The 25798-nt window shown below is 42.6% G+C and overlaps 1 protein-coding gene across 7 annotated transcripts in view; it reads left to right on the forward strand.

The window, feature by feature from the left end:
• Positions 1-25798, forward strand: part of KIF13A (kinesin family member 13A) — a 234948-nt gene that overhangs the window by 185402 nt on the left and 23748 nt on the right. For 4 of the 7 annotated variants that reach the window (XM_023209787.1, XM_023209788.1, XM_023209792.1 and 1 more), the window contains exons 19-29: positions 825-965; positions 1884-2033; positions 5625-5786; positions 6458-6631; positions 9670-9821; positions 11707-11839; positions 12018-12164; positions 17326-17364; positions 19361-19460; positions 21577-21703; positions 23788-23843. In XM_023209787.1, coding sequence (XP_023065555.1) covers positions 825-965; positions 1884-2033; positions 5625-5786; positions 6458-6631; positions 9670-9821; positions 11707-11839; positions 12018-12164; positions 17326-17364; positions 19361-19460; positions 21577-21703; positions 23788-23843 — 1381 coding nt within the window. The remainder of the gene's footprint in view (positions 1-824; positions 966-1883; positions 2034-5624; positions 5787-6457; positions 6632-9669; positions 9822-11706; positions 11840-12017; positions 12165-17325; positions 17365-19360; positions 19461-21576; positions 21704-23787; positions 23844-25798) is intronic. The other 3 variants (XM_023209795.1, XM_023209789.1, XM_023209793.1) reach the window with 1 other exon arrangement.

The following is a 25798-nucleotide window of genomic DNA, read 5'->3' on the forward strand; positions in this document are numbered from 1 at the left end:
TCTTGCTGGGTTTTACTCTTTTGACCTAGTAGTTCCCCTTTGGGAAATTTATTCTAAGCCCATAGTCATTGAAGTGTCCAGGATGCTTATCATAGTAGACTTTATAATAGCAAAAACTTGAAACAGACATGATGTCAAGCAATAGAATAATTAGTCAAATGTACAGTAGATCCAAATGCTATGGATACTGCTATGTTGCCATTAAAAAATCATGTTTATGGCTGGATCTGGTGGCTCACGCCTATAATCCTAGCACTTTGGCAGGCCAATGTGGGCAGATCACTTGAGTACAGGAGATTGAGACCAGCTTGGGCAATGTAACAAAACCCCATCTATACAAAAAATGCATAAAAAAAAAAAAAAAAAGTCAGTCATGGTGTCATGTGCCTGTACTCCCAGCTACTTGGGAGGCTGAGGTGGGAGGATTGCTTGAGCCCAGGAGGTCAAGGTTGTAGTGAGCTAAGATACCACTTCACTCCAGCTTGGGTGATAGAGCAAGACCCTATCTTAAAAAAAAAAAAAAAAAAACATGTTTATGAAGAATATTTAACAATATAAGAAAAATGATCACAATATCAAAACTGGAGAGAGGATTGGGGTGTGAAGTTATACTTTTGTTTGGTCTTGACTGTGATAAAAGTTAAGTGCATGAGTGTACATAGAAGAGAGAAAATAAATCAGACTATCCCCCTAGGTGTAGAATTTTATCTTCTTTTGTGTACATGTATGTGTTTTGCAAACTTACTATGTTATTGTTGTATATATATTACTTTAGCAATCGAAAAAGGAGTTATAACAGAGTTTGTTTTTTCTTCCTTATGCAGAGAGGTGCAATAGTGAGTGAGCCAGCTATCCAAGTGAGGAGGAAAGGAAAGAGCACCCAAGTGTGGACCATCGAGAAGCTGGAGAATAAATTAATTGATATGAGAGACCTTTACCAAGAATGGAAGGAAAAAGTTCCTGAGGTAAAAGAGATAAAATGTAAAGGAGATTTTGTTACGTTAAAAACAGAGAATATAAGCGATTTAGCATCTCACACACACACACACACACAGATGTGCTGATGATACTTGAGACATTTATATCAGGAAAATAAATTACAAGTGATTTTGAAAGAAGTGCTAAGTCAAATCAGTAATATAACACGTGATCCCCACACAGATGGGAACTAAATGAAGAAAACGTATAGTAGATTCTTATTTGGCTTCATGTTTACTACATTTCAAGTGAAAAGAAGTAGAATGAAGTAAATTTATGCCATTTTATCGGTGCTGTGAAAAATCAGCTTGGCTGGAGCCAGTGTGGATTTCACATTCATTAATGTGTGTTCACACACCCCTAGCTGTGATTGTGGCTGGGTAGATTACTAAGAGTAATTTTAGCTTGCACAATCCATTTTTTGGACATTAGCAGTGGAAAAGAACACTTGGCAAAGGAGATGAGGCAAAGCAAAGGGGATGAAATGAAAAAGCTGCAGGTGAGGTGGGTAGGGGGATGACAAGACAGAGACTGAAGAGGAATCCTCTGCATAGGCATCACTTAGCTCCCCAGCAAACAGGCCCCTCCTATGGGCTATTTTTTTTTTTTTTTTTTAATGGAGACGGTCTCACTCTGGCTGGGGTGGTGTGATCTTGGCTCACTGAAACCTCCGTCTCCTGGGTTCAAGCGATTCTCGTGCCTCAGCCTCCTGAGTAGCTGGGACCACAGGCATGCGCCACCACACCCGGCTAATTTCGTTTTTATTTATGTGCATTCTAATTTTACTTCCTGTTTAAATGGATAGATTCTTTAAATTTGTTTTCAAACTCTAGTTTTAAATAATATTATTTAAATTGATGTTGTGTTTCTTATTTGTCCACTCACTGGCTTCTCCTACTGCTCAGGCAAAGAGACTCTGCGGGAAACGAGGTGACCCTTTCTATGAAGCCCAAGAGAATCACAACCTCATCGGGGTGGCGAATGTGTTCTTGGAGTGCCTCTTCTGTGATGTGAAACTCCAGTATGCAGTCCCTATCATCAGCCAGCAGGGGGAGGTAAGCACAGGCCAGCTTTGGAGAACGATGGTGGTTCAAGTTTTTCGTTTTGTTTTATTTTGTTTTTCATTCTATTTAAGCTGTGTTCTTGAGGTGGATCAAGAAACTAAGGCAAATAGTCAAGATCTGCATTCTTCTTTCTTGACTAATAATCGATATTAGAAGCTTTGAGGATTAAGTCATGGTCTTAAAGGATTATTATAACACATTTAATATTTGGAGGTCACAAGTTTTTTCTTTGTTTTAATCAAATTGGAAATATTTTGGAAACCATATTCAGCTCTGTGCCCCATATTGCTCTCTCTTTTTAAAGGTAATCTCATACTTTTGCAATATACTCTAGTTCCTTCCTGGCCCCTAAATGGTCTTTATAAGATACAGCTTAGGAGGATTATTTTGCAGTCCAGAGTACTCAAACAAAACAGGCTTCAATGACTCCTTGTTACCCTCCTTTTAAACTCTGGTGTTTCAGCTGTTTAGATATAGTGGCCTAGGTAGGCATAAGATATTTCAGAAAATGTACCTTGAACTACCAAGTTATTTATTGTGATTCTTAGAGCAGGCAAAGAATAAGATGCTATTCTGCCCAAAGTGAAGCTGCAGTATAGACCTAGGTTCCCAGTTGTTGGGTGTAAGTGCACAGCCCACCATCCACTATGGAAACACGCCATGGACATTCTGTTCCAGAGGACCAGTGCCTAACAGTGCTTTTTCCCATGAGAAAAATGGGCACAGTTAGGTGTACGAAACCAGCCTAGTCAACATTGTGAGACCCCCATCTCTAAAAAAGAAATTTAAAAACTGACCAAGCATGGACAGGGTGCAATCGCTCACGCCTGTAATCCCTGCACTTTGGGAGGCTGAGGCGGGTGGATCACAAGGTCAGGAGTTCGAGACCAGCCTGGCCAATATGGTGAAACCCCATCTTTCCTAAAAATACAAAAAAATCAGCCAGGCATCGTGGCAGGCACCTGTAGTCCCAGCTACTCGGGAGGCTGAGGCAGGAGAATTGCTTGAACCCCGGAGGCGGAAGTTGCAGTGAGCCAAGATCATACCACTACATTCCAACCTGGATGACAGAGCGAGATTCTGTCTCAAAAAAAAAAAAAAATAATTAACCAGGCATGGTAATGAGCACCTATAGTCCCAGCTACTCAGGAGGCTGAGGTGGGAGGATCACCAAAGCCCAGGTAGGTCTAAGCTGCAGTGAGCCATGATCATACCAATGCCACCCAGCCTGGACAACAGAGCGAGACCCTGTCTCAGAAAGAAAAAGTGAGCACAATTAACATGGCAGACTGATTCAGTGGCTGAGTCCCTAGTTCAGGACTTCTTAATTTGGAGTCTGTGGTGTGCTTTGAGTATTCCATGAATCCCCCTGAAATTGTATTAAAATGAATTAGATTATCAAAAAGCATTAAAAAAGAAAAAACTTAAGAACAGCTATCTTCTGATTTCTTTTATTTCCTTTCTTCCCTCATCTTACTACTTCCTCCGTATTTGTCTTACTTCTCAGATATCATCATGTGATTTCTCTTAGGTCCTTGGTGCCAGTGCCAATTGCTGTGTGGAAGTTGGATCTAATCTACCTTTAAAAATAACTTTCCCTGTTTAGGATGACAGCGCACTACCAGAACATGTGTCACCTTGTACACATGTGTAATGACAGCCACAGTTATTACAACCTGAAACTGTGTGATGAGAGATAATTAAGACAATTAAAGCACTCCAAGAATGCAAATTTCAGAATAATCCTTTTCCTCTAATTTGATTCTGTGCAGCCAGCTTTAAGAGAAACATGGTTAAACTGACTCCTATCCAGAGAGCCACCATGATAGAAAATTTAAAACCTTTCAATGAAAAAGTTTTAAAGTAACTCTCGTCATATTTGTGTGGCTTTCAGTATGCTGTTCCTCCTGGATTAGATCTAATGGCACTGCTTTATGGAACCCTCCTTCATCCTGCTCTCAGCCCCAGTCTGAGTTACACACCCATTCTCTAATCTCAAGAGAATAAAAGCTGCCCGAGCCCAGGAACCTTGTCAATTTGGTTTGCTGTTGGATGCACAGCACTTAGCACAGTTCCTGGCACAGTTAGTTCTTGGTAAATATTTACTGGTGGGTAAGTTTATCCTATAACAACTCACACATATATCTATTATAGCAACTAATCTATGCTGTTATTGGTGAGTTTTGTTGCTGTTGTTGTTTGAGACCGAGTCTCACTCTGTTGCCCAGGTTAGAGTGCAGTGGTGCGATCTCAGCTTACTGCAACCTCTGCCCTCCCCTGTTCAAGCAGTTCTCCTGCCACAGCCTCCCAAGTAGCTGGGACTACAGGTGTGACCCACCATGCCTGGCTAATTTATTTTTTTATTATTTTGTATTTTTAGTAGAGACAAGGTTTCATCATGTTGGCCAGGCTGGTCTTGAACTCCTAACCTAAGGTGATTCACCCGCTTCGGCCTCCCAAAGTGCTGGGATTACAGGCTTGAGCCACCACACCTGGCCTGTTAGTGAGTTACTTCTCTGTCTTGCCTCCCTTGACTGTTCCCTGATGGCAGAACCTGTGTTTTTATTTTGGTATTTCATGAGCTAGCTCTTTGGTCAAATGAATAGGTGAATTAAGCATTTTATATTCACTCACATGAATATTTAAAAAAACATGGATAGCCAGGCACAGTGGCTCACGCCTATAATCCCAGCACTTTGGGAGGCCGATGCAGGCAGATCACCAGGTCAGGAGTTTGAGACCAGCCTGGCCAATACGGTGAAAGTCCATCTCTACTAAAAATACAAAAATTGGCTGGACACAGTGGCTTACGCTTGTAATCCCAGCACTTTGGAAGGCTGAGGCATGCGGATCATGAGGTTGGGAGTTCGAGACCAGCCTGGCCAACATAGTGAAACCCTGTATCTACTGAAAATAGAAAAATTTGCTGGGCATGGTGGCAGGCACCTGTAATTCCAGCTACTTGGGAGGCTAAGGCGGGAGAATCCCTTGAACCCAGGAGGCAGAGGTTGCAGTGAGCCAAGATCGCACCACAGCACTCCAGCCTGGGTCACAGAGCTAGACATTGTCTCAAAAAAAAAAAAAAAAAATTACCTGGGCTTGGTGGCATGCACCTGTAATCCCATCTAGTCAGAAGGCTAAGGCAGGAGAATCGCTTGAACCTAGGAGGCGGAGGTTGCAGTGAGCTGAGATCGTGCCACTGCACTCCAGCCTGGATTATAGAGCAAGACTCCGTCTTAGAAAAAAAAAAAAACAACACGTGGATACTAGATGACTCCAAGTAGAATGTGAGAGCTGCCTTTAAGCTATTCCTAGGCTGTCCTGTGGAAGGATACATTTGAGGATGACTCCAGAAGGCAAGTTGCAGGGAGGCAAATTTGGCTCACACTAAGGCAGGACAATCACAGGGGCAAGTGGTGGAATGGACTGCTCTGGTAGTAGCAGGGCTCCCGTTACCGAAGATGACCAAGCAGCAGCTGCAGAGCCCCTGTCCAGTTTCATCGTAGAAGGCACGTCTGTCTTAGGTCGAGGTTGCCCACAAGATGTCTGTTAACTCGGAGGTGCTCTGGTTCCTTGACCCAGGTTGCAGGGCGTCTCCACGTGGAAGTGATGCGTGTTACAGGAGCTGTTCCGGAGCGTGTGGTGGAGGATGACTCTTCGGAGAATTCCAGTGAGAGTGGGAGCCTTGAAGTTGTAGACAGCAGCGGGGAAATCATTCACCGAGTCAAAAAACTGACATGTCGGGTGAGAGGACAGTGATGGGAGGCTCATATGAATGACCTTTTTCATGCAAAACCATTTTACAAAAAATCTTATGAGAGTTTTTCATCCAGGGTAGTAAAAGTTGAATTTTGTAACAGCAGATACAATGGTGGACAGTCCTTTGTTTTCAGAAATATAGCACACTTTCTGTTGACAGTTGCATCAAATTTCAAAGGTATCTGTGTATTTGACATGCAAGAAATGTATGTTGCTTAGTGAATTATGTTTTTCTATTAAAGGTTGCCTCAGTCATTAGGAAGTGTGGGGGAAAAGAAAGAGAGATCAGACTGTTACTGTTTTCTTTCTTTATACTTTGTCTCTGTGTCTCTTTCTTTTGTCAAGTCTCTCGTTCCACCTGATGAGAAATGCCCACAGGTGTGGAGGGGCAGGCCACCCCTTCAGGAAGCTTTTGCAGGGATGTGTGTATTTGTTGCCAAGTTTGTACTATAGTTACAGAACTGTGGTACAGATTTCATTATCAATACAATCCTTAGTGTCACAGTATCAGATATAATATTTTCAGATGTCAAATGGATGACCGATTTATTTAATTGCTTACTGTTAAATTTGAGGTAGCTGAAATAAAAGAATGTTTAATGTTTATTGGAGTTTTATTTGTATTGTTTATTTGTATTATTTATTTGTCTCTTCAGGTAAAAATTAAAGAAGCAACGGGACTGCCCTTGAACCTCTCAAATTTCGTCTTCTGTCAATACACATTCTGGGACCAGTGTGAGTCTACGGTGGCTGCCCCAGTGGTGGACCCCGAAGTGCCTTCACCACAGTCCAAGGACGCCCAGTACACAGTGACCTTCTCCCACTGTAAGGTATAGATGCCGTTACCAGATGAGCTGTGCAGGAAGCAGCAGAAACGGGTGCAGTTCAATCATCAATTGTCCCCACGAGCATTTGTTTTAAGTATAATATGTTTATTAGATGTTTTAACCTCAAAAATGTACCTTATTACACATGCAAATAGTTGAGAAATATTTAAAATAAAATCTAAAAGATCTCTACCAACCGTCTTGTTCCCCAAAGATATAAACCACCAATGACAGGTTGCTACATATTTCATTAAACTACTTTCTATGCTCTACATCTTTTATATGTGTATGATAACATATGTACAAACACCCTTTTACATCATGCGCACATAAGTTCTTTAAAAGTGCTATACAAACGTGGGATCACATTATACATATTACAGAATTTGTGCATCTTTTTTTTTGAGACGGAGTCTCGCTCTGTCGCCCAGGCTGGAGTGCAGTGGCGCGATCTCGGCTCACTGCAAGCTCCGCCTCCCGGGTTTACGCCATTCTCCTGCCTCAGCCTCCCGAGTAGCTGGGACTAGAGGCGCCCGCCATCTCGCCCGGCTAATTTTTTGTATTTTTTAGTAGAGACGGGGTTTCACTGTGTTAGCCAGGATGGTCTCAATCTCCTGACCTCGTGATCCACCCGTCTCGGCCTCCCAAAGTGCTGGGATTACAGGCTTGAGCCACCGCGCCCGGCCTTCGAATTTGTGCATCTTAACATGTAAGTTGCTACATATCTCATTCTTAGGAAGATAGCATTACATTCTAATGTATCATATGAGTGATATGTTTCATATAGATTTTATCATAAGTCATATGAGAAAATAGAAAAAGGGAAAGGTGAATTTGTGGTGAATGTGGTTGGATCTCCTTTGAAACATCATATACTCTTCCTGGCTTTCACAAGGAACTGCTGAGAAGTCATTTCTGAAAGACCAGCTCCATCCTCTCTGTAGCTTTGTTTTTCCTTAGACAACCCTTCATAGATACTCAAGACCCCTTCTTTTGCAAATCATGCTTATTCTTTCTGGTTCTACACTTAGAAAACTAACCCATATCACCACCTATAAAATTTCACATAGGTAAAGGCTGTCAAGTTTTTCTTTTTCTGAAAACAAATAGCCTACATTTATCTGTATTCACCAAGTCTGTTCCTCAAAATATTTATTAATCATTTTTATTGTTGTTCTCTGAATATTCTTTTTTTTTTTTTTTTTTTTTTTTGAGACGGAGTCTAGCTCTGTTGCCCAGGCTGGAGTGCAGTGGCGCGATCTAGGCTCACTGCAAGCTCCGCCTCCCGGGTTTACGCCATTCTCCTGCCTCAGCTCCCGAGTAGCTGGGACTACAGGCACCTGCCATCTCGCCCGGCTTGTTTTTTGTATTTTTTAGTAGAGATGGGGTTTCACCGTGTAGACCAGGATGGTCTCGATCTCCTGACCTCGTGATCCACCCGTCTCGGCCTCCCAAAGTGCCGGGATTACAGGCTTGAGCCACCGCGCCCGGCCTCTCTGAATATTCTTTTAAATATTCCCCATCTTTCTTTGAATCCACAAAGCTGCTTGTTTAGAAAGATGAAATCTGAATTTCAAGTGTGTTCTGGTTAACAGCTGTTTTAATAAATGCTAGTCCCAGAGCTTCTGGGTTCTTGTGATCTTGGAGTTTTTTGGATCTCTTGTGATCTTGGAGTTCTTTCATCTCTAAAATGTATAGATTGTCATGAAGTTTGTTTTTCTTCTGAAATTCTGGGTCTATCTTCAAATAAAATAGACTAAAAAGCAGATACTATATGGTTAAATAAATATAGCACAACCGTTTCTGCAAATGAGCATCACAAGAGATGTCTTCACCTGAGATTCCACTGAGAGACTAATGGAAAGAAAATTAGCTTGGCTTGTTGCCTACTGCATTTCTCTGGGTGATTTGCCACCCATCTCGGTCAGTTCAGTATTCATTTCCTCACAATCATCTGTTTGGGTTTGTTTTTGTTTTTAAAGACGATGTCTCACTCTGTTGCCCAGGCTGGAGTGCAGTGGCATAATCGTGGCTCACTGTAGCCTCGAACTCCTGGGCTCAAGTAATCCTCCTGCCTCAGCCTCCTGAGTAGCTGAGACTACAGGCATGCACCACCACACCTGGCTAATTTTTACTTTATAGAGACAGGATCTCATTTTGTTGCCCAGGCTGGTCACTATCTCCTGGGCTCCAGCTATCCTCCTGCCTCGGCCTCCCGAAGTGCTGGGATTACAGACGTGAGTCACTGTGCCCAGTCTGTCTGTGTTTTAGAAAGAGGAGATAGGGTAGGAAAGCTTAAAAGCAAAAGCATAAAGTCATGAAGATAACCATATAAAATTTAATTCTGTTGTTATTCTCCTAAGCCATGGCAAGGAACAGTTCATTGAGTTAGTCTGTGTCAGCTGAAAATCAGACTGGTCCTGTGGAACTGAGAATGAACCAAGTGTAAGACAGTGTAGATTCAGCTCTGTAACTAACAAACCATATGACTTTGGACAATTTGCTTTCTTCATTTTCTTTATTGATACAAGAAACAGGTTGAGGCTGGGCGTGGCGGCTCACGCCTGTAATCCCAGCACTTTGGGAGGCTGAGGTGGGTGGATCACGAGGTCAAGAGATCGAGACCATCCTGGCTAACACGGTGAAACCCCGTCTCTACTAAAAATTAAAAAATTAGCCTGGCGTGGTGACGTTCGCCTATAGTCCCAGCTACTCGGGAGGCTGAAGCAGGAGAATGGCGTGAACCTGGGAGGCAGAGCTTGCAGTGAGTGGAGATCGCGCTACTGCACTCTAGCCTGGGCAATGAAGCGAGACTCCATCTCAAAAAAAAAAGAAACAGGTTGAATTAAATTGCCTCCCAATTTTCCTTTCAGATCTAATATTCTGTGGTTCTTCATGGTTTTCTATAAAACAGAAGAGATGGATTTAAGGTCAAGATCAGGCTAACATACTCTAAAATAAACATAACAGTTGAAAGGTCAAAAGGAAATTTCACAGACTCCTTTAAGCATAATTCTTGTGCTTTCCCCCACTTACCCCAGGACTACGTGGTGAATGTAACAGAAGAATTTCTGGAGTTCATTTCAGACGGAGCACTGGCCATTGAAGTATGGGGCCACCGGTGTGCTGGAAATGGCACCTCCATCTGGGAGGTTGATTCTCTTCATGCTAAGACAAGAACACTGCATGACAGGTTTGTACTTGGCTGTGAGTTTTAGATACAAGGTCAAGACTAGGACTTGAGCAGTCTCTGAACCTACTCTGGCCTAGGAGGCTGCTCATAAAAAAAAATAAAATCATTTAATAAAAAAAAAGAATGGCCGGGCACAGTGGCTTACGCCTGTAATCCAGCATTTTGGGAGGCCGAGGTGGGCGAATCACGAGGTCAGGAGTTAGAGACCAGCCTGGCCAACATGGTGAAACCCTGTCTCTACTAAAAATACAAATATTAGCCAGGCATGGTGGTACGCGCCTATAATCCCAGCTACTCAGGAGGCTGAGGCAGGAGAATCTCTTGAACCAGGACCAGGTAGGTGGAGGTTTCAGTGAGCCAAGATTGTGCCACTGCACTCCAGCCTGGGTCACAGAGTAAGACTCCGTCTCAAAAAAAAAGAAGGAAGGAAGGAAGGGAGAAGGGAGGGAGGGAGGGAGGGAGGGAAGCCAGCCTTCTCTGATCCTATTTCCTCCTTTGTAAAATGAAAATGATGAAAGAAACTACCAGGCACCAAAGAAATTCAATGGGGAATTGTATGTCCTATCAACAAATGAGACTGAAACAACTACATCTCTATGTGGAGAAAAATCACCCTTGTTCTTGACTTCACACCATATACAAAAATTAATTTGAGATGAATCGTATGTAACCTTAAATATGAAAGCTTAAACTATAACGCTTACAGAAGAACACAGGATTTTGAGATAGTCACATATTCTCAGGCCACAGAAAGTGCTAACCATAGAAGAAAAAAATTGTTTAAGTTGGACTTCATCAAAATTGAAACATGTGCTCATCAAAAGACCACTACGAAAATGAATACACAAGCCACAATCGGGGAAAACTGGCATTTTCTTGTCAAGTTGATCATTTGCCTCTTTTATGACCCGAGAATCCCACTCATAGGTATTTACCTAAGATAAATGAAAATGTCAGTCCGCAATAGAATTGTACACAATGTTCTTTTTTTTTTTTTTTTTTTTTTTTTGAGTTGGAGTCTTACTCTGTCTCCTAGGCTGGAGTGTGCAGTGGTGCGATCTTAGCTCACTGCAGCCTCCACCTCCTGGAGTGAGTCTCCTGCCTCAGCCTCCTGAGTAGCTGGGCTTGTAGGCGTGTGCCACCATGCCTGGCTAATTTTTTTTTTTTTTTTTTTTTTCAGTAGAGACAGGATTTCACCATGTTGGCCAGGCTAGTCTCGAACTCCTGACCTCAGGTGATCCACCCACCTTGGCCTCCCAAAGTGCTGGAATTACAAGTGTGAGCCACCACACCCGGCTTATATGATGTTGATAGCATTGTTATTCATGGTATCCCCAAATTGCAAATAGCCCAAATATCCTTCAGTGAGTGAATGGGGATAAATTGGTATTATTCATAAATAAAGTATTACTCTGCATTAAAAAAGAAAAAAACTGTTTTTATCCATTTGGATGAATCTCAGAAACATTATGCTGAATGAAAGAAGCCAGACGCAAGAATACGTAACGTGCGATTCCATTTATCTGGAGTTCTAGAACAGGCAAAACTAATCTCTGAGTTACACAGTTGCTACGGGAGTGTGAGGATTGAATGGGAAGGGGTATGAGCAAACTTTCTGAGGTGATAGGGCAGGTTACACTCATATCATTTCTCAAAACTCATCGAACTCTATACTCAAGATGTGGACATTTCAGTCTACCTCAATAAAATAAATAGAAACAATATGACAGGGTGGTTTTGAGAGTTAAATAAGGAAGTAACTTATATGAGATACATGGCAGAGTGCCTGGCACATAGTAAGTACTCAGTGAATGGTGGCTTATTACTGTTACTAACAGTGTGGCTGGACAGTGACGCTCTTGCTTGTTGGAATGTGTTTCTGCAGGTGGAATGAAGTAACGCGAAGAATAGAAATGTGGATCTCCATATTAGAATTGAATGAGTTAGGGGAGTATGCTGCCGTGGAACTTCATCAGGCAAAAGATGTCAACACAGGAGGCATCTTTCAACTTAGACAGGTACTGGGTTTGTTTTGGGTTTTTTTTTTTAATGTTTTCTCCCTGTTCCACTCTTGCACATAGTTTCTGGGGATTTTCTAACTATTTGTATCTTTGTTCTCTAATCCTTTTCCCCTTCTTTATCCCCTTCCTCTTCATTATCATTCCTGGCACCCATACCCCTGCCCACTCTCTTCAGGGTCATTCCCGTCGAGTGCAAGTCACAGTGAAACCTGTGCAGCATTCAGGGACACTGCCGCTTATGGTTGAAGCCATCCTGTCGGTATCCATCGGTTGTGTGACTGCCAGGTCCACCAAACTCCAGAGAGGGCTGGACAGTTACCAGGTAAGACAAGCAGACTTGAAACAGTATTTAACAAAGCTAGGTTAATGCAGAAATAAGGCACTTAATGATCTCCGATGGGGACCTTTTCGTGAATATAACAGAACTCCTTGCCTTAACTGTAGATCTTCCCCCAGTTCACATTTCCATCCGTTGCCTTTTTTCTAGCTTTAAAATCTGTTTGCTTAGTGTCGGTTAATAATGATTTTATTTATAAACACACACACACATCTTAATGCTATAGTAGTCATTTACTTTAGGCAGATTTTATTTTATATCTGGCCCAAAATATGTTGTATCTTTGGCATTACTGCTTGACCTGATCTACCTTTTGGGGTTTTTTTTGTTTTTTGTTTTTTTTTTTAAAGATAAGGTTTTGCTTTGTTGCCCAGGTTGGAGTACAGCGGTGTGATCATGGCTTACTGCAGCCTTGACCTCCTGGGCTCCAACAGTCCTCCCACCTCAGCTTCCTAAGTAGCTGGGACTACAGGCACACATCACCACGCCCAGCTGATTCTTTTATTTTTTGTAGAGTAGAGTGTGTCATTCTGTTGCCAACGCTGGTCTCAAATTCCTGGACTCAAGTGATCCTCCTGCCTCAGCCTCCCAAAGTGCAGGGATTGCAGGCATGAGCCACCATGCCTGACCACTTTTATTTATAGTGTAAAATTATTTTCATACATTGTCATAATAAACCAGCTCTTTGAAAGCTTTACTTCTTTTGTTAAAATTTGTCCTTATGATCATTTTTGTTCATTAAATCTTGATTTCCTAAACATTATATTCTCATTTTAAAAATAAAAAGATGAAAACCTCTAAGAACTGATCTAAGAATTGATCATATTATCAGTCAGAACTATTCAGTACTCCATGAAAAGAATCTCTAAAATTGGGAACTTGGCCAGGCACGTTTGCTCATGCCTATAATCCCAGCACTTTGGGAGGCTGAAGTGGGAGGATCACTTGAGCCCAGGAGTTCGAGACCAGCCTGACCAACATGGCGAAACCCCGTCCCTACTGAAAATGCAAAAAATTAGCCAGGTGTGGTGGCACATGACTGTTGTCTCAGCTATTCAGGAGGCTGAGGCATGAGAATCATTTGAACCCGGGAGGCAGAGGCTGCAAGTGAGCCAAGATCACGCCACTGCACTCCGGCCTGGGTGACAGAGGAAGACTCTGTCTCAAAAAAAATAAAATTAGGAACTTGTCCCCCATTAGCCTAAAAAAAATGTGTGTGCTTCATGGAGTCCCCAGTTTACTACCAGATATGAATTAGGAACTGGGAAGAATCACTGTTAAATCTGCCCTCCTCACCGCCATATGTGATGGGGAGCACTCTCCCTATCGTGCTGAGGAGAAAACATTTCTCCTCTGTGGAGTCCGAGTCTAAGCCCAGCCAATCTTGAGGATGTTTTCTCTTCTATCTCGGTTTCCTATTGGCTTCATGGCTTTTAGGCAAAGACTTTTCTGAAAGCTAAAAGTCAGTGCACAAACTATTGGACTTCAAGGCAGTAATAGCTTTGTCAGATGCTGCCTTCCCTCTTCTAGCCCAAAATTCCCTCTAGCTTGGAACATCTGTCCACACTTCATTCAGAGTATGAGTGTGGGTGCAAGGACAGGGCTGCTGTGTTTGGCAGTCTTCTCCACCAGACTTTTCCTTGTGTGTGTGCAGCCTGTGGAGCAGGAAATGGGATTGTAGGTATTCTCATAGCAGTTCAGTCCTTCACTTAGCCATCAACTTCTACGTGGCTGCACAGTTGAAAGAGAACACTAGACTTGGAGTCAGGAAACCTGGGTTCTTAAGTCTAGTTGAGCTTTACTAAATGGTTGTCTTGGCTTTATAATTTAAACTTTGAGTTCCTCTTTTCTCCAAAATGATGAGGTAGACTTAATAATCCTGAGGTCCTTGTCCACATAATCCTGAGGTCCTTGTGGCTTAATAAATCTCTGATGCTCAATAAAACATTGACTTTGTTTGCTTCAAACCATGACCTGCAGTATATGGATCATCAACTAACTAAATGTTCTCATTTGAGGAACATTCCAAAGATCAACTATTTGCTTCTTTTTTTTTTTTTTTGAGTCTCACTGTGTCGCCCAGACTGGAATGCAGTGGTGCGATCTCAGATCACGGTAACCTCCGCCTCCTGGGTTCAGGCGATTCTCCTGCCTTAGCCTCCAGAGTAGCTGTGATTACAGGAGCCTGCCAACGTTCCTGGCTAATTTTTGTATTGTTAGTAGAGATGGGGGTTTCACCATGTTGGCCAGGCTGGTCTTGAACTCCTGACCTTGTGATCCTTCCCCCTCAACCTCCCAAAGTGCCAGGATTACAGGCGTGAGCCACTGCACCCGGTGTTTTTTTTGTTTTGTTTTTTGTTTTTTGTTTTTTTTTTTTGGAGACGGAGTCTCTCTCTGTCACCCAGGCTGGAGTGCAGTGGCACAATCTCAGCTCACTGCATCCTCCATCTCCCTGGTTCAAGCAATTCTCCTGCTTCAGCCTCCCGAGTAGCTGGTATTACAGGCACGAACCACCACGCCCAGCTAATTTTTGCATTTTTAGTAGAGATGGGATTTCACCATGTTGGCCAGGCTGGTCTCAAACTCCTCACCTCAAATGATCCGTCTGCCTGGTCCTCCCAAAGTGCTGTTATTACACGTGTGAGCCACCATGCCCAGCAACTATTTGCACTTTTTAAAAAACAGCTCTACCTCTGAGTTAAAACTGATTTTTGTCAAATTATAAACTTTAAAATATTAGCCTTTCCTCAGTGCTATATGCTCTTTAAGAGCATAGTGCTCTTGGCCGGGCGCAGTGACTCACGCCTGTAATCCCAGCACTTTGGGAGGCCGAAGCAGGCGAATCACCAGGTCAGGAGATCAAGACCATCCTGGCTAACATAGTGAAACCCCGTCTCTACTAAAAATACAAAAAATTAGCCGGGTGTGGTGGTGGGCACCTGTAGTCCCAGCTACTCAGGAGGCCATGACCTGCGGTATATGGATCATCAGCTAAGTAAATGTTCTCATTTGAGGAACATTCCAAAGATCAACTATTTGTTTCTTTTTTTTTTTTTTTTTGTGAGTCTCATTCTGTCACCCAGGCTGGGGTCCAGGAGAATGGCGTGAACCCAGGAGGCAGAGCTTGCAGTGAGCAGAGATCGTGCCACTGCTCTCCAACCTGGGCGACAGAGCGAAACTCCGTCTCAAAAAATAAATAAATAAACAAAAATAAAATAAATTTAAAGAAAAAAGAACATAGTGCTCTTAAAATTTGAACTGTAACTATTTTAAAGGCTTTTTTTTTCTTTGCTGCCATGTTCCAGGTTGTGTCTGTTAAGTGTTTTTGTTGTTGACACAGTGCTTTAGAATTATTCTGATACCAAAAAAAAAACAGTTATTCTGATGCGGTAGCTGAAACCAATGCAGAATATGCTGATTTTGCAACAATTTTATGTCATGAATGCTTAGGCCAGTTTTCAGTTAATAGAACTACCTCCGTAGTTTAAAATTATGATAAATTAGGCTGGGCACGGTGGCTCACGCCTGTAATCCCAGTACTTTGGGAGGCCGAGGCGGGCGGATCACGAGGTCAGGAGATCAAGACCATCCTGGCGAACACGGTGAAACCCCGTCTCTACTAAAAATACAAAAAAATTAGCCGGGTGTGATGGCAGGCACCTGTAGTCCCAGCTTCTCGGGAGGCTGAGGCAGGAGAATGGCATGAACCCGGGAGGCGACAGAGCTTGCAGTGAGCGGAGATCACGCCACTGCACTCCAGCCTGGGAGACAGAACGAGACTCTGTCTCAAAAAAAAAAGAAAAAAAAAATTATGATAAATCAGAGCTATTTGTTCTTTTATGTTAATAGGAAGCATTAGTTCAAGATAAATTGCTTCGAGATTAGGATTGCATTTAATGAGTTAGTCACATAACTGATAATGATGGTTACCAAAATTAAAAAAAAAAAAAGCAGTTCATTTTGAAGTATATATGAAAATAATTTTGACTATATTCTTGAAGCACTTTTGTAATCATAAATCTAAATTAAGGGATTCTAGATTCTTGTTTCTAAGGAAACTTTTTTCAACCAAGACCCTTTTGTTTTCAATATGATTACTTTGTTTTGCCAAATGTTTTTGCCAAAATTTTTGCTTTATTTAGTTATTTTACAATGTTTCCCTGTGTTTGGGACAGTTGTGATTCTTTCAAGTGGTTGTTGTGGTCAGTTGAGAGTACTGACCGATCCCTATATTCCAAATAGTATGCTGTTGCTTTTATTTCAACAGTGTAGTACAGACCCTTGTATGTATATAGCCTGAGGTTGCCCCAGCTTTCCCCTGGGGTGATTGCATCAGGGAAGACGGCTGAGGTTGGAGACCTCAGACCTGGCTTACAGTTCTGACCTGCCATTATCTGTGTGATCGTAAGGTTAAATCATTTCATCCTTTAAGGCTTAGTTGCCTCATTGCTCAAACTGAGATTGGGCAAGAGAATCTTCCTTGTAGTTTTGCCATTCTGTCTTCCTAAGCCTATCTCAAATCTCAGTCAAATAGTCTACCCCAAAATACGTATCAGCTGTCTGTATGACAGTGGTGTAAGACCTGGCCCAATTATATTGGTTCTTATCCCCAGCTAAGAGATTTCTTATTTTATTTAATTTTTTGTTTGTTTTGTGGAGACAAGGTCTTACTCTGCTGCCCAGGCTGAGGTGGAGTGGTATAACCAGAGCTCACTGCAGCCTCCATCTCCTCCTCTCAAGTGATCGTCCCACTTTAGTCTCCCAAGTAGCTGGGACTACAGGCGCACACTATCAAATCCAGCTAATTTTTAAAAAATTTTTGTACAGATGGGGTCTTGCTATGTTGCCCAGGCAGGTCTCGAACTTCTAGCTTCAAGAGATCCTCCTGCCTCGGCCTTCCAGAATGTTGGGATTACAGGCATGAGCCCAGCCAAATTTTTGTGTTTCAATGATTCTTTATGTGAAAAATTCTTTATAGACAAGTGAATTAAATCTAGTATACCTTTTTTGAGATTCAATTTAGTGTTTTATTATGCTTATGTATGTGAGCTGTCCATTTTAATGTGTTAAGCGTAAATAATTATTTTCCCTGTATGCTGTTTAAAAAACAAAATGCTTGTCCTTTGTGTTTATTTTTTCCTACCAGAGAGATGATGAGGATGGTGATGATATGGATAGTTATCAGGTATTACTACTGCTGTCAATCCTGCGGCATGGGGCACAGCTACTGCTAATTGCCAGCATTCGCAAAGCAGAGGCCAGGGAGGAGGAAGGAGGGCCCTAGAGCAAAAATATGCAGTTTTTCACTCGCTTTTGATTTGCTTTATATGTATTCAAACACAATACTATTTCTATAGATTGCCTTGTCAGTTCAAAATTTGTAACCAAATACTGCCTTTTTGCTATGCCATCTCAATTTACTGTCTTATTGCTAAGCAATGTCATTATCACTGTATTAAAATGGATGATCTGGAAACTGATTTGAGTAATAATAAAACTCCAATCTCCTGCAAATTAGTTAATTAATTAATTAAAAAATGGATGATCTTAAAATATTGTAGTTATCCATCCATAATCTTTTAGATAGACTCTTACCTTTCCTATGCTAAAGTGCATTCTGCTCCTTACATCCAAGAGCTAATATTGTTGTAATATGCCATTTTACTTTACAAGACTTTCGCTGAATAGGAAAATTGGAGACATTTTATGCACATAGTTGTGTTTTGTTTAGCCAGCTTTCTTCTCTCATTTGGGTCACACTTAGTTCTCCATAACCTATAGAATTTAAATCTCAGCTTTTTCTGGTTGGAAGTCTAGAAAAAATATATAGATGTGCAAATTGAGATTATACCTAGTCAGCACTGACTGGCCTAATATCATGGAGTGTGGGGTTATGTATAAATTGTCAAAGCAGCAAACCAAGATGAAGCTATCTGGGTTTGGTGCCCAGTCTTTGTACGGATTCTCCACACGCATCGTCAAATGATGTTTTCCCAGTATGCCTTCCTACATGTAAAATGTGGGTACAGTGGCTGGGTGCAGTGGCTCACGCCTGTAATCCCAGCACTTTGGGAGGCCGAGGCAGGCAGATCACAAGGTCAGGAGTTTGAGACCAGCCTGGCCAACAAGGTGAAACCCCATCTCTAGTAAAAATACAAAAATTAGCTGGGCGTGGTGGCGCACGCCTGTAATCCCAGCTACTCGAGAGGCTGAGGCAGGAGAATTGCTTAAACCTGGGAGGCAGAGGTTGCAGAGAGCCGAGATTGTGCCACTGCACTCCAGCCTGGGCAACAAGAGCGAAACTCTGTCTCAGGGGGAAAAAAAATGTGGGTACACTGTTGGTAAAGTTTCAGAGGTAAAGGTATCTATTCTTAATATAACGTCTTAAGTGTTACACTAGAATTAGGCAAGTCAAAGAGCATTTTTAATAGAATTGATGGATTTTCTTTCCCTACTCATAATTCCACTAAGAAGAACCTTTAAGGGAAATACCAGTATCCCCTTGAATCTCAGCAATGCCATTGACTAACGTCCTGCGGCTGTTTGTGCGCTTCCTGGCAGGTTTTTCACAGTGCAGTCCAATGACTGCCTAGAGGATTTCTTAAAGCATGGCTGACTGCATGGTGGGGTTTGCATGGGAGATTTTTGGTTAGCCTCATGGTGGTGGTTGGAAGTTAAATGTTTGTGGCAAGTTTGAAAAGTTCTCTGCTGACCTACTCTTTACATTTCAGAAAATCTGTGTTATCAGACCACTGAACTATGAGCTGTGAAAATGCCTGTCATTTTCCATTCCATTTGTTGTTACTTGGTTTGGGCTGTGTTCATGCTGTCCTTCTGTTTGGGATCACAAACCCTGCAGTGAATAGCTATGATTTAAATATACATACACCCATTGTAAAATAAAATTCTGACAGCTGGTATAGTTTGAGCTTGTCTTGCTTTTAAATATAATTATCCTTTTGGAGATCCAGGGGCTCTGATTTCTGGGTAACAGCATCCTTGATCAACATGCGATGTTATTGAGGCCTCTCTGCTTTCTTGCATATTAATCACACAGCAGTGTTCAATAGCTTTTCCTAATGAAAAATTTCCTAGTCAATTTAAACATCTTTGTAAAAAAGAAAGAAAGAAATCGTTGTCTGTACAGTCTACAGGAAAGTATTTTCCCTCCCTGATGTTAGGAAGAAGACTTAAACTGCGTACGGGAGAGGTGGTCAGATGCACTCATTAAACGACGAGAATACTTGGATGAACAGATAAAAAAAGTCAGCAATAAAACAGGTATGTGAGATCAAACTCTCTTTTGGGGAGTAGCTTTTTCACTTTTACGCAATGGCAGTAGGTTGTTTTCTTCCCCTAACTGGACAGTAGTATCTTATTATTGTTGTTGTCATTGTTGTTTTAAGACAGGGTCTCACTCTGTCACCCAAGCTGGAGTGCAGTGGCAGGATCATATCTCACTGCAGCCTCTAACTCCTGACCTCAAGAGATCCTCCTGCCTCAGCCTCCTGACTAGCTGAGACTACAGGCACAAGCTACCCCACCCGGCTAATTTTTAAATGTTTTGTAGATGGGGGTCTCACTTTGTTGCCCAGGCTGGTCTCAAACTCCTGGACTCAAGTGATCCTCCCACTTGAGCATGCAAAACTGCTAGAATTGCAGGTGTTAGCCACTGCACCCAGCCTGTTTAGTTTTGTGAACTTGTCACAGTTGTAGACATTAGTCAATCATATTATACATTGTTGGTTTAAGAAGCCTCCAAATTTGAAAGTAATACGTTTTCATAAAACTCTGAGTTATCTCATAAAACTGTGACATTAAATGTCAAATTCAAATTTCATTTTGATGAACACAATGTGATAAATACTAGTATGTCAATACAAAGTACTTTAGGCACCAGGACCTAGGACATACAGCAACTGAATGAGCAGGTCAGCACCTATCCACTGCTGGGCCATTGCCATGCACTCCGCGGGTTCAGGGTGGCCCCTGCAGCTCCATTCGCTGCCACCCAGCTCCAAGGGTGCAGCTTGCTTATGCTAGCAGTAACCACTTGGATTCTATAGTAGAAATATGCACTTAAAATCCTTAGTCTCTCATCCAGATATCATGGTCCACTCACATGGTTGGTTCTGCAGCAAAGAACACACACATCATGCATGTTAATCCGTTTCATGTAGAAGCTAGCAGAAAGTCTCCCTCAGGAAAACACCTTGGCTCGACATGTGGTGTTGCCTTGTGTATGTGCTCAGGCTACTAATGAAAACTCACTTTGACTATACCCAGGGAGCCCCAGAGTTGAATTATGAATAAGAGGATTTCAAAGTGTATCAAATAAAATCCCTTTCATGATAAGCCTCAAGGAAAACAAAGGTGATTTTACAGAGTAAGGAATATGGTGGGTTTTTTATTATTTATTTATTTATTTATTGAGACAGAGTCTCGCTCTGTCGCCCAGGCTAGAGTGCAGTGGCACGATCTTGGCTCACTGCAACCTCCTCCTCCTGGGTTCAAGTGATTCTCCTGTCTCAGCCTCCTGAGTAGCTGGGACTACAGGTGCCTGCCACCACACCTGGCTAATTTTTGTATTTTTAGTGGAGACAGGGCTTTACCATATCAATCAGGCTGGTTTCGAACTCCTGACCTCAGGAGATCTGCCCACCTCGGCTACCCAAAGTACTGGGGTTACAGCCATGAGCCACTGTGCCCGGCCTATGGTGTTTTTTAATCCTCTGTCTTTGTAACATCATGTATAGTTCTGTAAAGCAGTGTCACATCCATATTTCATTTGATCCTTCTAGCAAGTACATGAAGTAGACATGACTTCTTTTATCCCTGTTTGACAGGTTAGGGAGACTCATCTGTTGGATAAATTCCCCAAATTACAGAACCAGCAAAATAACCTAAGTCTCGCAATTGCTTTTCCAGTGCTCTTTCTGCTATTTCTGGCTTATGGTTCCTTAAATTGGTGTTGCAGCCCCTCTCAGCTCCCTATACATGCTCTTGCTTGAACTTCAAAGACTCAAATCCAATTTAGGGACATAGTGGATGTTTAAGCCACTTATAGATAGCACTGAATGAAATCTGTTTATTTTTGTTTGCTTGTTTTTTGAGACAGGGTCTCTTGTCTGTTTTCCAGGCTTTAGTACAGTGATGTGATGATAGCTCACTGTAGCCTTGAACTCCCAGGCTCAAGTGATCTTCCCACCTCAGCTGCCCGAGTATCTGGGACTACAGGCGTGCGTGCCACCACCCTGCCCAACTATTGTTTTTTTTTTTTTTTTTTTTGGTAGAGATAGGGTCTCACTATGTTGCCCAGGCCAAAATCTGTTCCTTGTAAATTGAGAGGTCATACTTTCTCTCTTGTTGGCATTGATCCCCTCATTTTTTTCTCCAGAGAAAACAGAGGACGATGTGGAGCGGGAAGCCCAGCTTGTGGAGCAGTGGGTAGGGCTAACCGAGGAAAGGAACGCTGTACTGGTGCCGGCCCCAGGCAGTGGGATCCCTGGGGCACCTGCCGACTGGTAAGGCTGCCCTCCCTTCTGTGCAGACCGAGGGAGGTGAGATGGTACAGGTCGCCTGTGGCAAGAGCCATGCAAGAGACTTTCCAGGATTGTCACAGAAAATGCCAACCAGCTGAACTGCTCAGGGAATGTCCACTCATCTCTAGTGCTTCCATCCCTTTTTCCCTTCCCCACTGAAGCCAACTTTCTCCTACAGGAAGCCAGAGAGCATTGATTACCTGGCCAGGAATCACATACCACACTCCTCTATTCCTCTGCATAAGCAACTTGGACGTTGTTCCCTGATCTCCAGAAACTCTTTTATCTTGGCTGGAAAGTATTTGAAGAGGGCAGAAAATATATTAGTGGAGCTATCTTTTTGGTAGTGCTATGAGAATTAGAGATAATGTATATAAAATACCTTATATATGATAATATTATCTTGTATATTATAATGTGTATAAAATACTTTTCATACCCGTTCGTTAAATCCTAGCTGATGCTGCTTATTCTCATTCTCATATTTATTATTATATATCCAGGGCATTTAAGAGAAATCAGATTCCTTTTGAACACAGAATGTACATGCCCAGATAGTCTATTTTGAACAGGCATAGAAACATCAGTGACAATACCCGCATCTCTAATGATAAACGGAAATGTAATCAATTTCGTGGTCTGTTTTCTGAAACTAGAAACTCTGAATCTGCAGGCACATAATTTATAACCTGATGTTTCTCCCTGCAGTTCCTGCTGTTGTTCTGGAATCCTGTAGGTCTCTTGCAGTAATTCTGCCAGCCACTTCTTATGGACAGCCTGCTCACCCCAATCTTGTTCTGGCCCTGAAAACCCTCTCTAGACAGTTCTTCTCCCTACTTCAGTCTCTCTGGTGTAAAGTGTTTTGAAACTTCAGATCATCTTGAGTGTTTGTAAGATGTAGGCCTGGGTGTCATCCCTAGTTATTTTGATTCAGAAGAGAAAGGAAGGACCTGCGACTCTTTTTTTTAAGTAAGAATTTCCTTTGTTTTTTTTGAGACGGAGTCTCACTCTGTCACTGAGATCTCCACTCACTGCAAGCTCCGCCTCCCGGGTTTACGCCATTCTCCTGCCTCAGCCTCCCAAGTAGCTGGGACTACAGGCGCCTGCCACCGTGCCCGGCTGATTTTTGTATTTTTAGTAGAGATGGGGTTTCACCATGTTAGCCAGGATGGTCTCAATCTCCTGACCTCGTGATCCGCCCATCTCGTCCTCCCAAAGTGCTGGGATTACAGGCGTGAGCCACTGCGCCCAGCCAGGAATTTGCATTTCTAAAGGGACTCTTCACTCTAAGAGGCCTCTGAGGCGGTTCTATTGCAGCTGGCCAAGTTGGGGTTTTTTGTTTGTTTTTTATTTTTTTGCAGCAGGGTCTGTTTCCCAGGCTGGAGTACAGTGGCACGATCTCAGTACACTGCAACCTCCATCTCCCAGGTTCAAGTCATCCTCCCACCTCCCAAGTAGCTGGGACCACAGGCTTGTACCACCACACCCAGCTAGTGTTTTTTGTTGTTTTTTTTTTATAGAGACAAGGTCTCCCTGTGTTGCCCAGACTGGTCTTGAACTCCAGTCCTCAAACTATCCTCCTGCCTTGGCCTCCCAAAGTGCTGGGATTACAGGCACGAGCCACCGCGCCCATCCCTGGTCCAGTTTTTGATAAAACACTGCTTGGTCTCTTCTGCACACAACCCTACCTCCTTTCACACATCTTTCATTCTGTCCTCCTCTCAGCTTTTGTTTACTTCTTCTAGGCTCTGATCCTGTCCCATTACCACCCGCATAACATCCCCCTTCCCTTTCCCTCTCACGGGAATTATTTTTAGAAAGGCTTAAAATAATCTTTGTTTCAATTAATTACATGTAACTCATATAACTGGAAGTTCTTTTATGTAAATCATATAATTCCCATGATTTATGTCTACAGGGAAGTCAAGAAATATGAAAGTATTTAGTTAGTGGAAACTGCATCTCCACCATGGTTCTCTTTGCTTCCACAGCTCTGCGGTGTTTTATCAGCTAACAAGATGTAAAATACATATTTTGTTATGATTAAATGTTGTTGTTAAATTTAGGATCCCACCTGCTGGAATGGAAACCCACATACCAGTTCTTTTCCTCGATTTGAATGGTAAGTAGACACTTAAAGTCACAGGGATTATTGTATTTAATTAAGGTTTGTAATCTATTCAGACTCACCTTATTTTGATCCTTAAATCACTCTTCTAATCATTCATGTGCCAAATTAGGTGACATTTTTGTTCTAATTAAATGTATGTAAGCATGATTTATGTGGATAATTAAAAAAAGAGCTTGTATGGAGAACTGCATACAAGAGCTTTAACGCAGTTGCTCTGAAACAGTGGACATAGAAATTACCCTGGAAAGTAATCACCCCCCGAGATTCTGAGTCTTTAGGCTTGGCAAGGGCCTATTAATCTGCATTTCTGATTTGTGCTCTTAACTCTCCTCAAACAGTTTTGATGGCAGAAATGATCACACTATAACCCTGCCTTCGGGGTTGTCCTTCATACTGCAGTTAGATGGAACCTGGGCGAGTCTAGAACAATGGTTTCCAATGTGCTTTAGCAGAACAATCCTTTTCTAGATGAAATATTAACTGGAACCCCATGTGTAGAAAACAACAGCAGAGCTGCTGAGTTTGCGGTGGGCAGGCTCCTGGTAGATCCTTTGGCAGGGCCCTAGGGCTCCTCCAAACACAGCCTGAAAACCTCTGTTCTAGAAGGAAGCCCAATAATGGATGGAAGACACAGGGAGGGTGGCTTTGGCTCTTCATGTGAAGAATTTTTTCTTTTTAAAGCCTAGATGTTGAATGTATGCCTCATAAGATAGTGAGTTCTCTGTCATGGGAGGTATATAAACAAAGACTAGTTGGCCATTTACAGAGATTTGTGAAGGGTGAACCCCATATTGGATAGGACATTGGAAGAAGATAATCTTCATATTTCTCCCAAGTGCTCAGAACTTTGATTTAAATAGGTAATTTAACTGCTAAAATCTCTAATTTATAGTAAGTTATTAAGTAGGATAACAAACCTAACAGTTTACAGGATGAATTGACTTCAGAAAACAGCAAAATTCTAAGATTTGTTTTGTTTAGGTTTTTTTGAGACAGAGTCTCACTCTGTCACCCAGGCTGGAGTGCAGTGGCCGGATCTCAGCTCACTGCAACCTCCGCCTCCCGTGTTCAAGCAATTTTCTGTTTCAGCCTCCCAAGTAGCTGGGATTACAGGCACCCACGACCACGCCCGGCCAATTTTTGTATTTTTAATAGAGACGGGGTTTCACCATCTTAGCCAGGCTTGTCTTACACTCCTGACCTTGTGATCCACCCACCTTGGCCTCCCAAAGTTCTGGGATTACAGGCGTGAGCCACTGCGCCCAGCCTCCAAGGTGTGTTTAATGAATATATTTGTACCTAGGACAACAATAGAATATAGTCATTCCGTCTTATAGGAGACTCACAAGGCAACTTTTTGGCTCCTATTGTATTTTTAAAGAATAAAAGCGGCCAGGCGCTTTGGCTCATGCCTGTAATCCCAGCACTTTGGGAGGCTGAGACGGGTGGATCACGAGTTCAAGAAATGGAGACCATCCTGGCCAACGTGGTGAAACTCCATCTCTACTAAAAATACAAAAATTAGCTGGGCGTGGTGGTGCACACCTGTAGTCCCAGCTACTCGGGAAGCTGAGGCAGGAGAATCGCTTGAACTTGGGAGGCGGAGGTTGCAGTGAGCCGAGATTGCGCCACTGCACTCCAGCCTGGGCGACAGAGTGAGACTCTGTCTCAAAATAAAAAAGAATAAAAGCTGTGGGGCATGGTGAGCTCGTGCCTGTAATCCCAGGGCTTTGGGAGGCCAAGGCAGGAGGACTGCTTGAGTCCAGGAGTCGGAGACCAGCCTGGGCAACAAAGCTGGACTCGATCCCTACAAAAAATTTTACAGAGTAGCCAGGCATAGTGGTGTGTACCTGCAGTACTAGCTACTCAGGAGGCTGAGGTGGGAGGATCTCTTGAGCCCAGAAGTTCAAGGCTGCAGTGAGCTATGATCAGGCCATGCACTCAAG

This window comes from Piliocolobus tephrosceles, chromosome 5 (assembly GCF_002776525.5).
Source record: "Piliocolobus tephrosceles isolate RC106 chromosome 5, ASM277652v3, whole genome shotgun sequence".
Classification (NCBI taxonomy): domain Eukaryota; kingdom Metazoa; phylum Chordata; class Mammalia; order Primates; family Cercopithecidae; genus Piliocolobus; species Piliocolobus tephrosceles.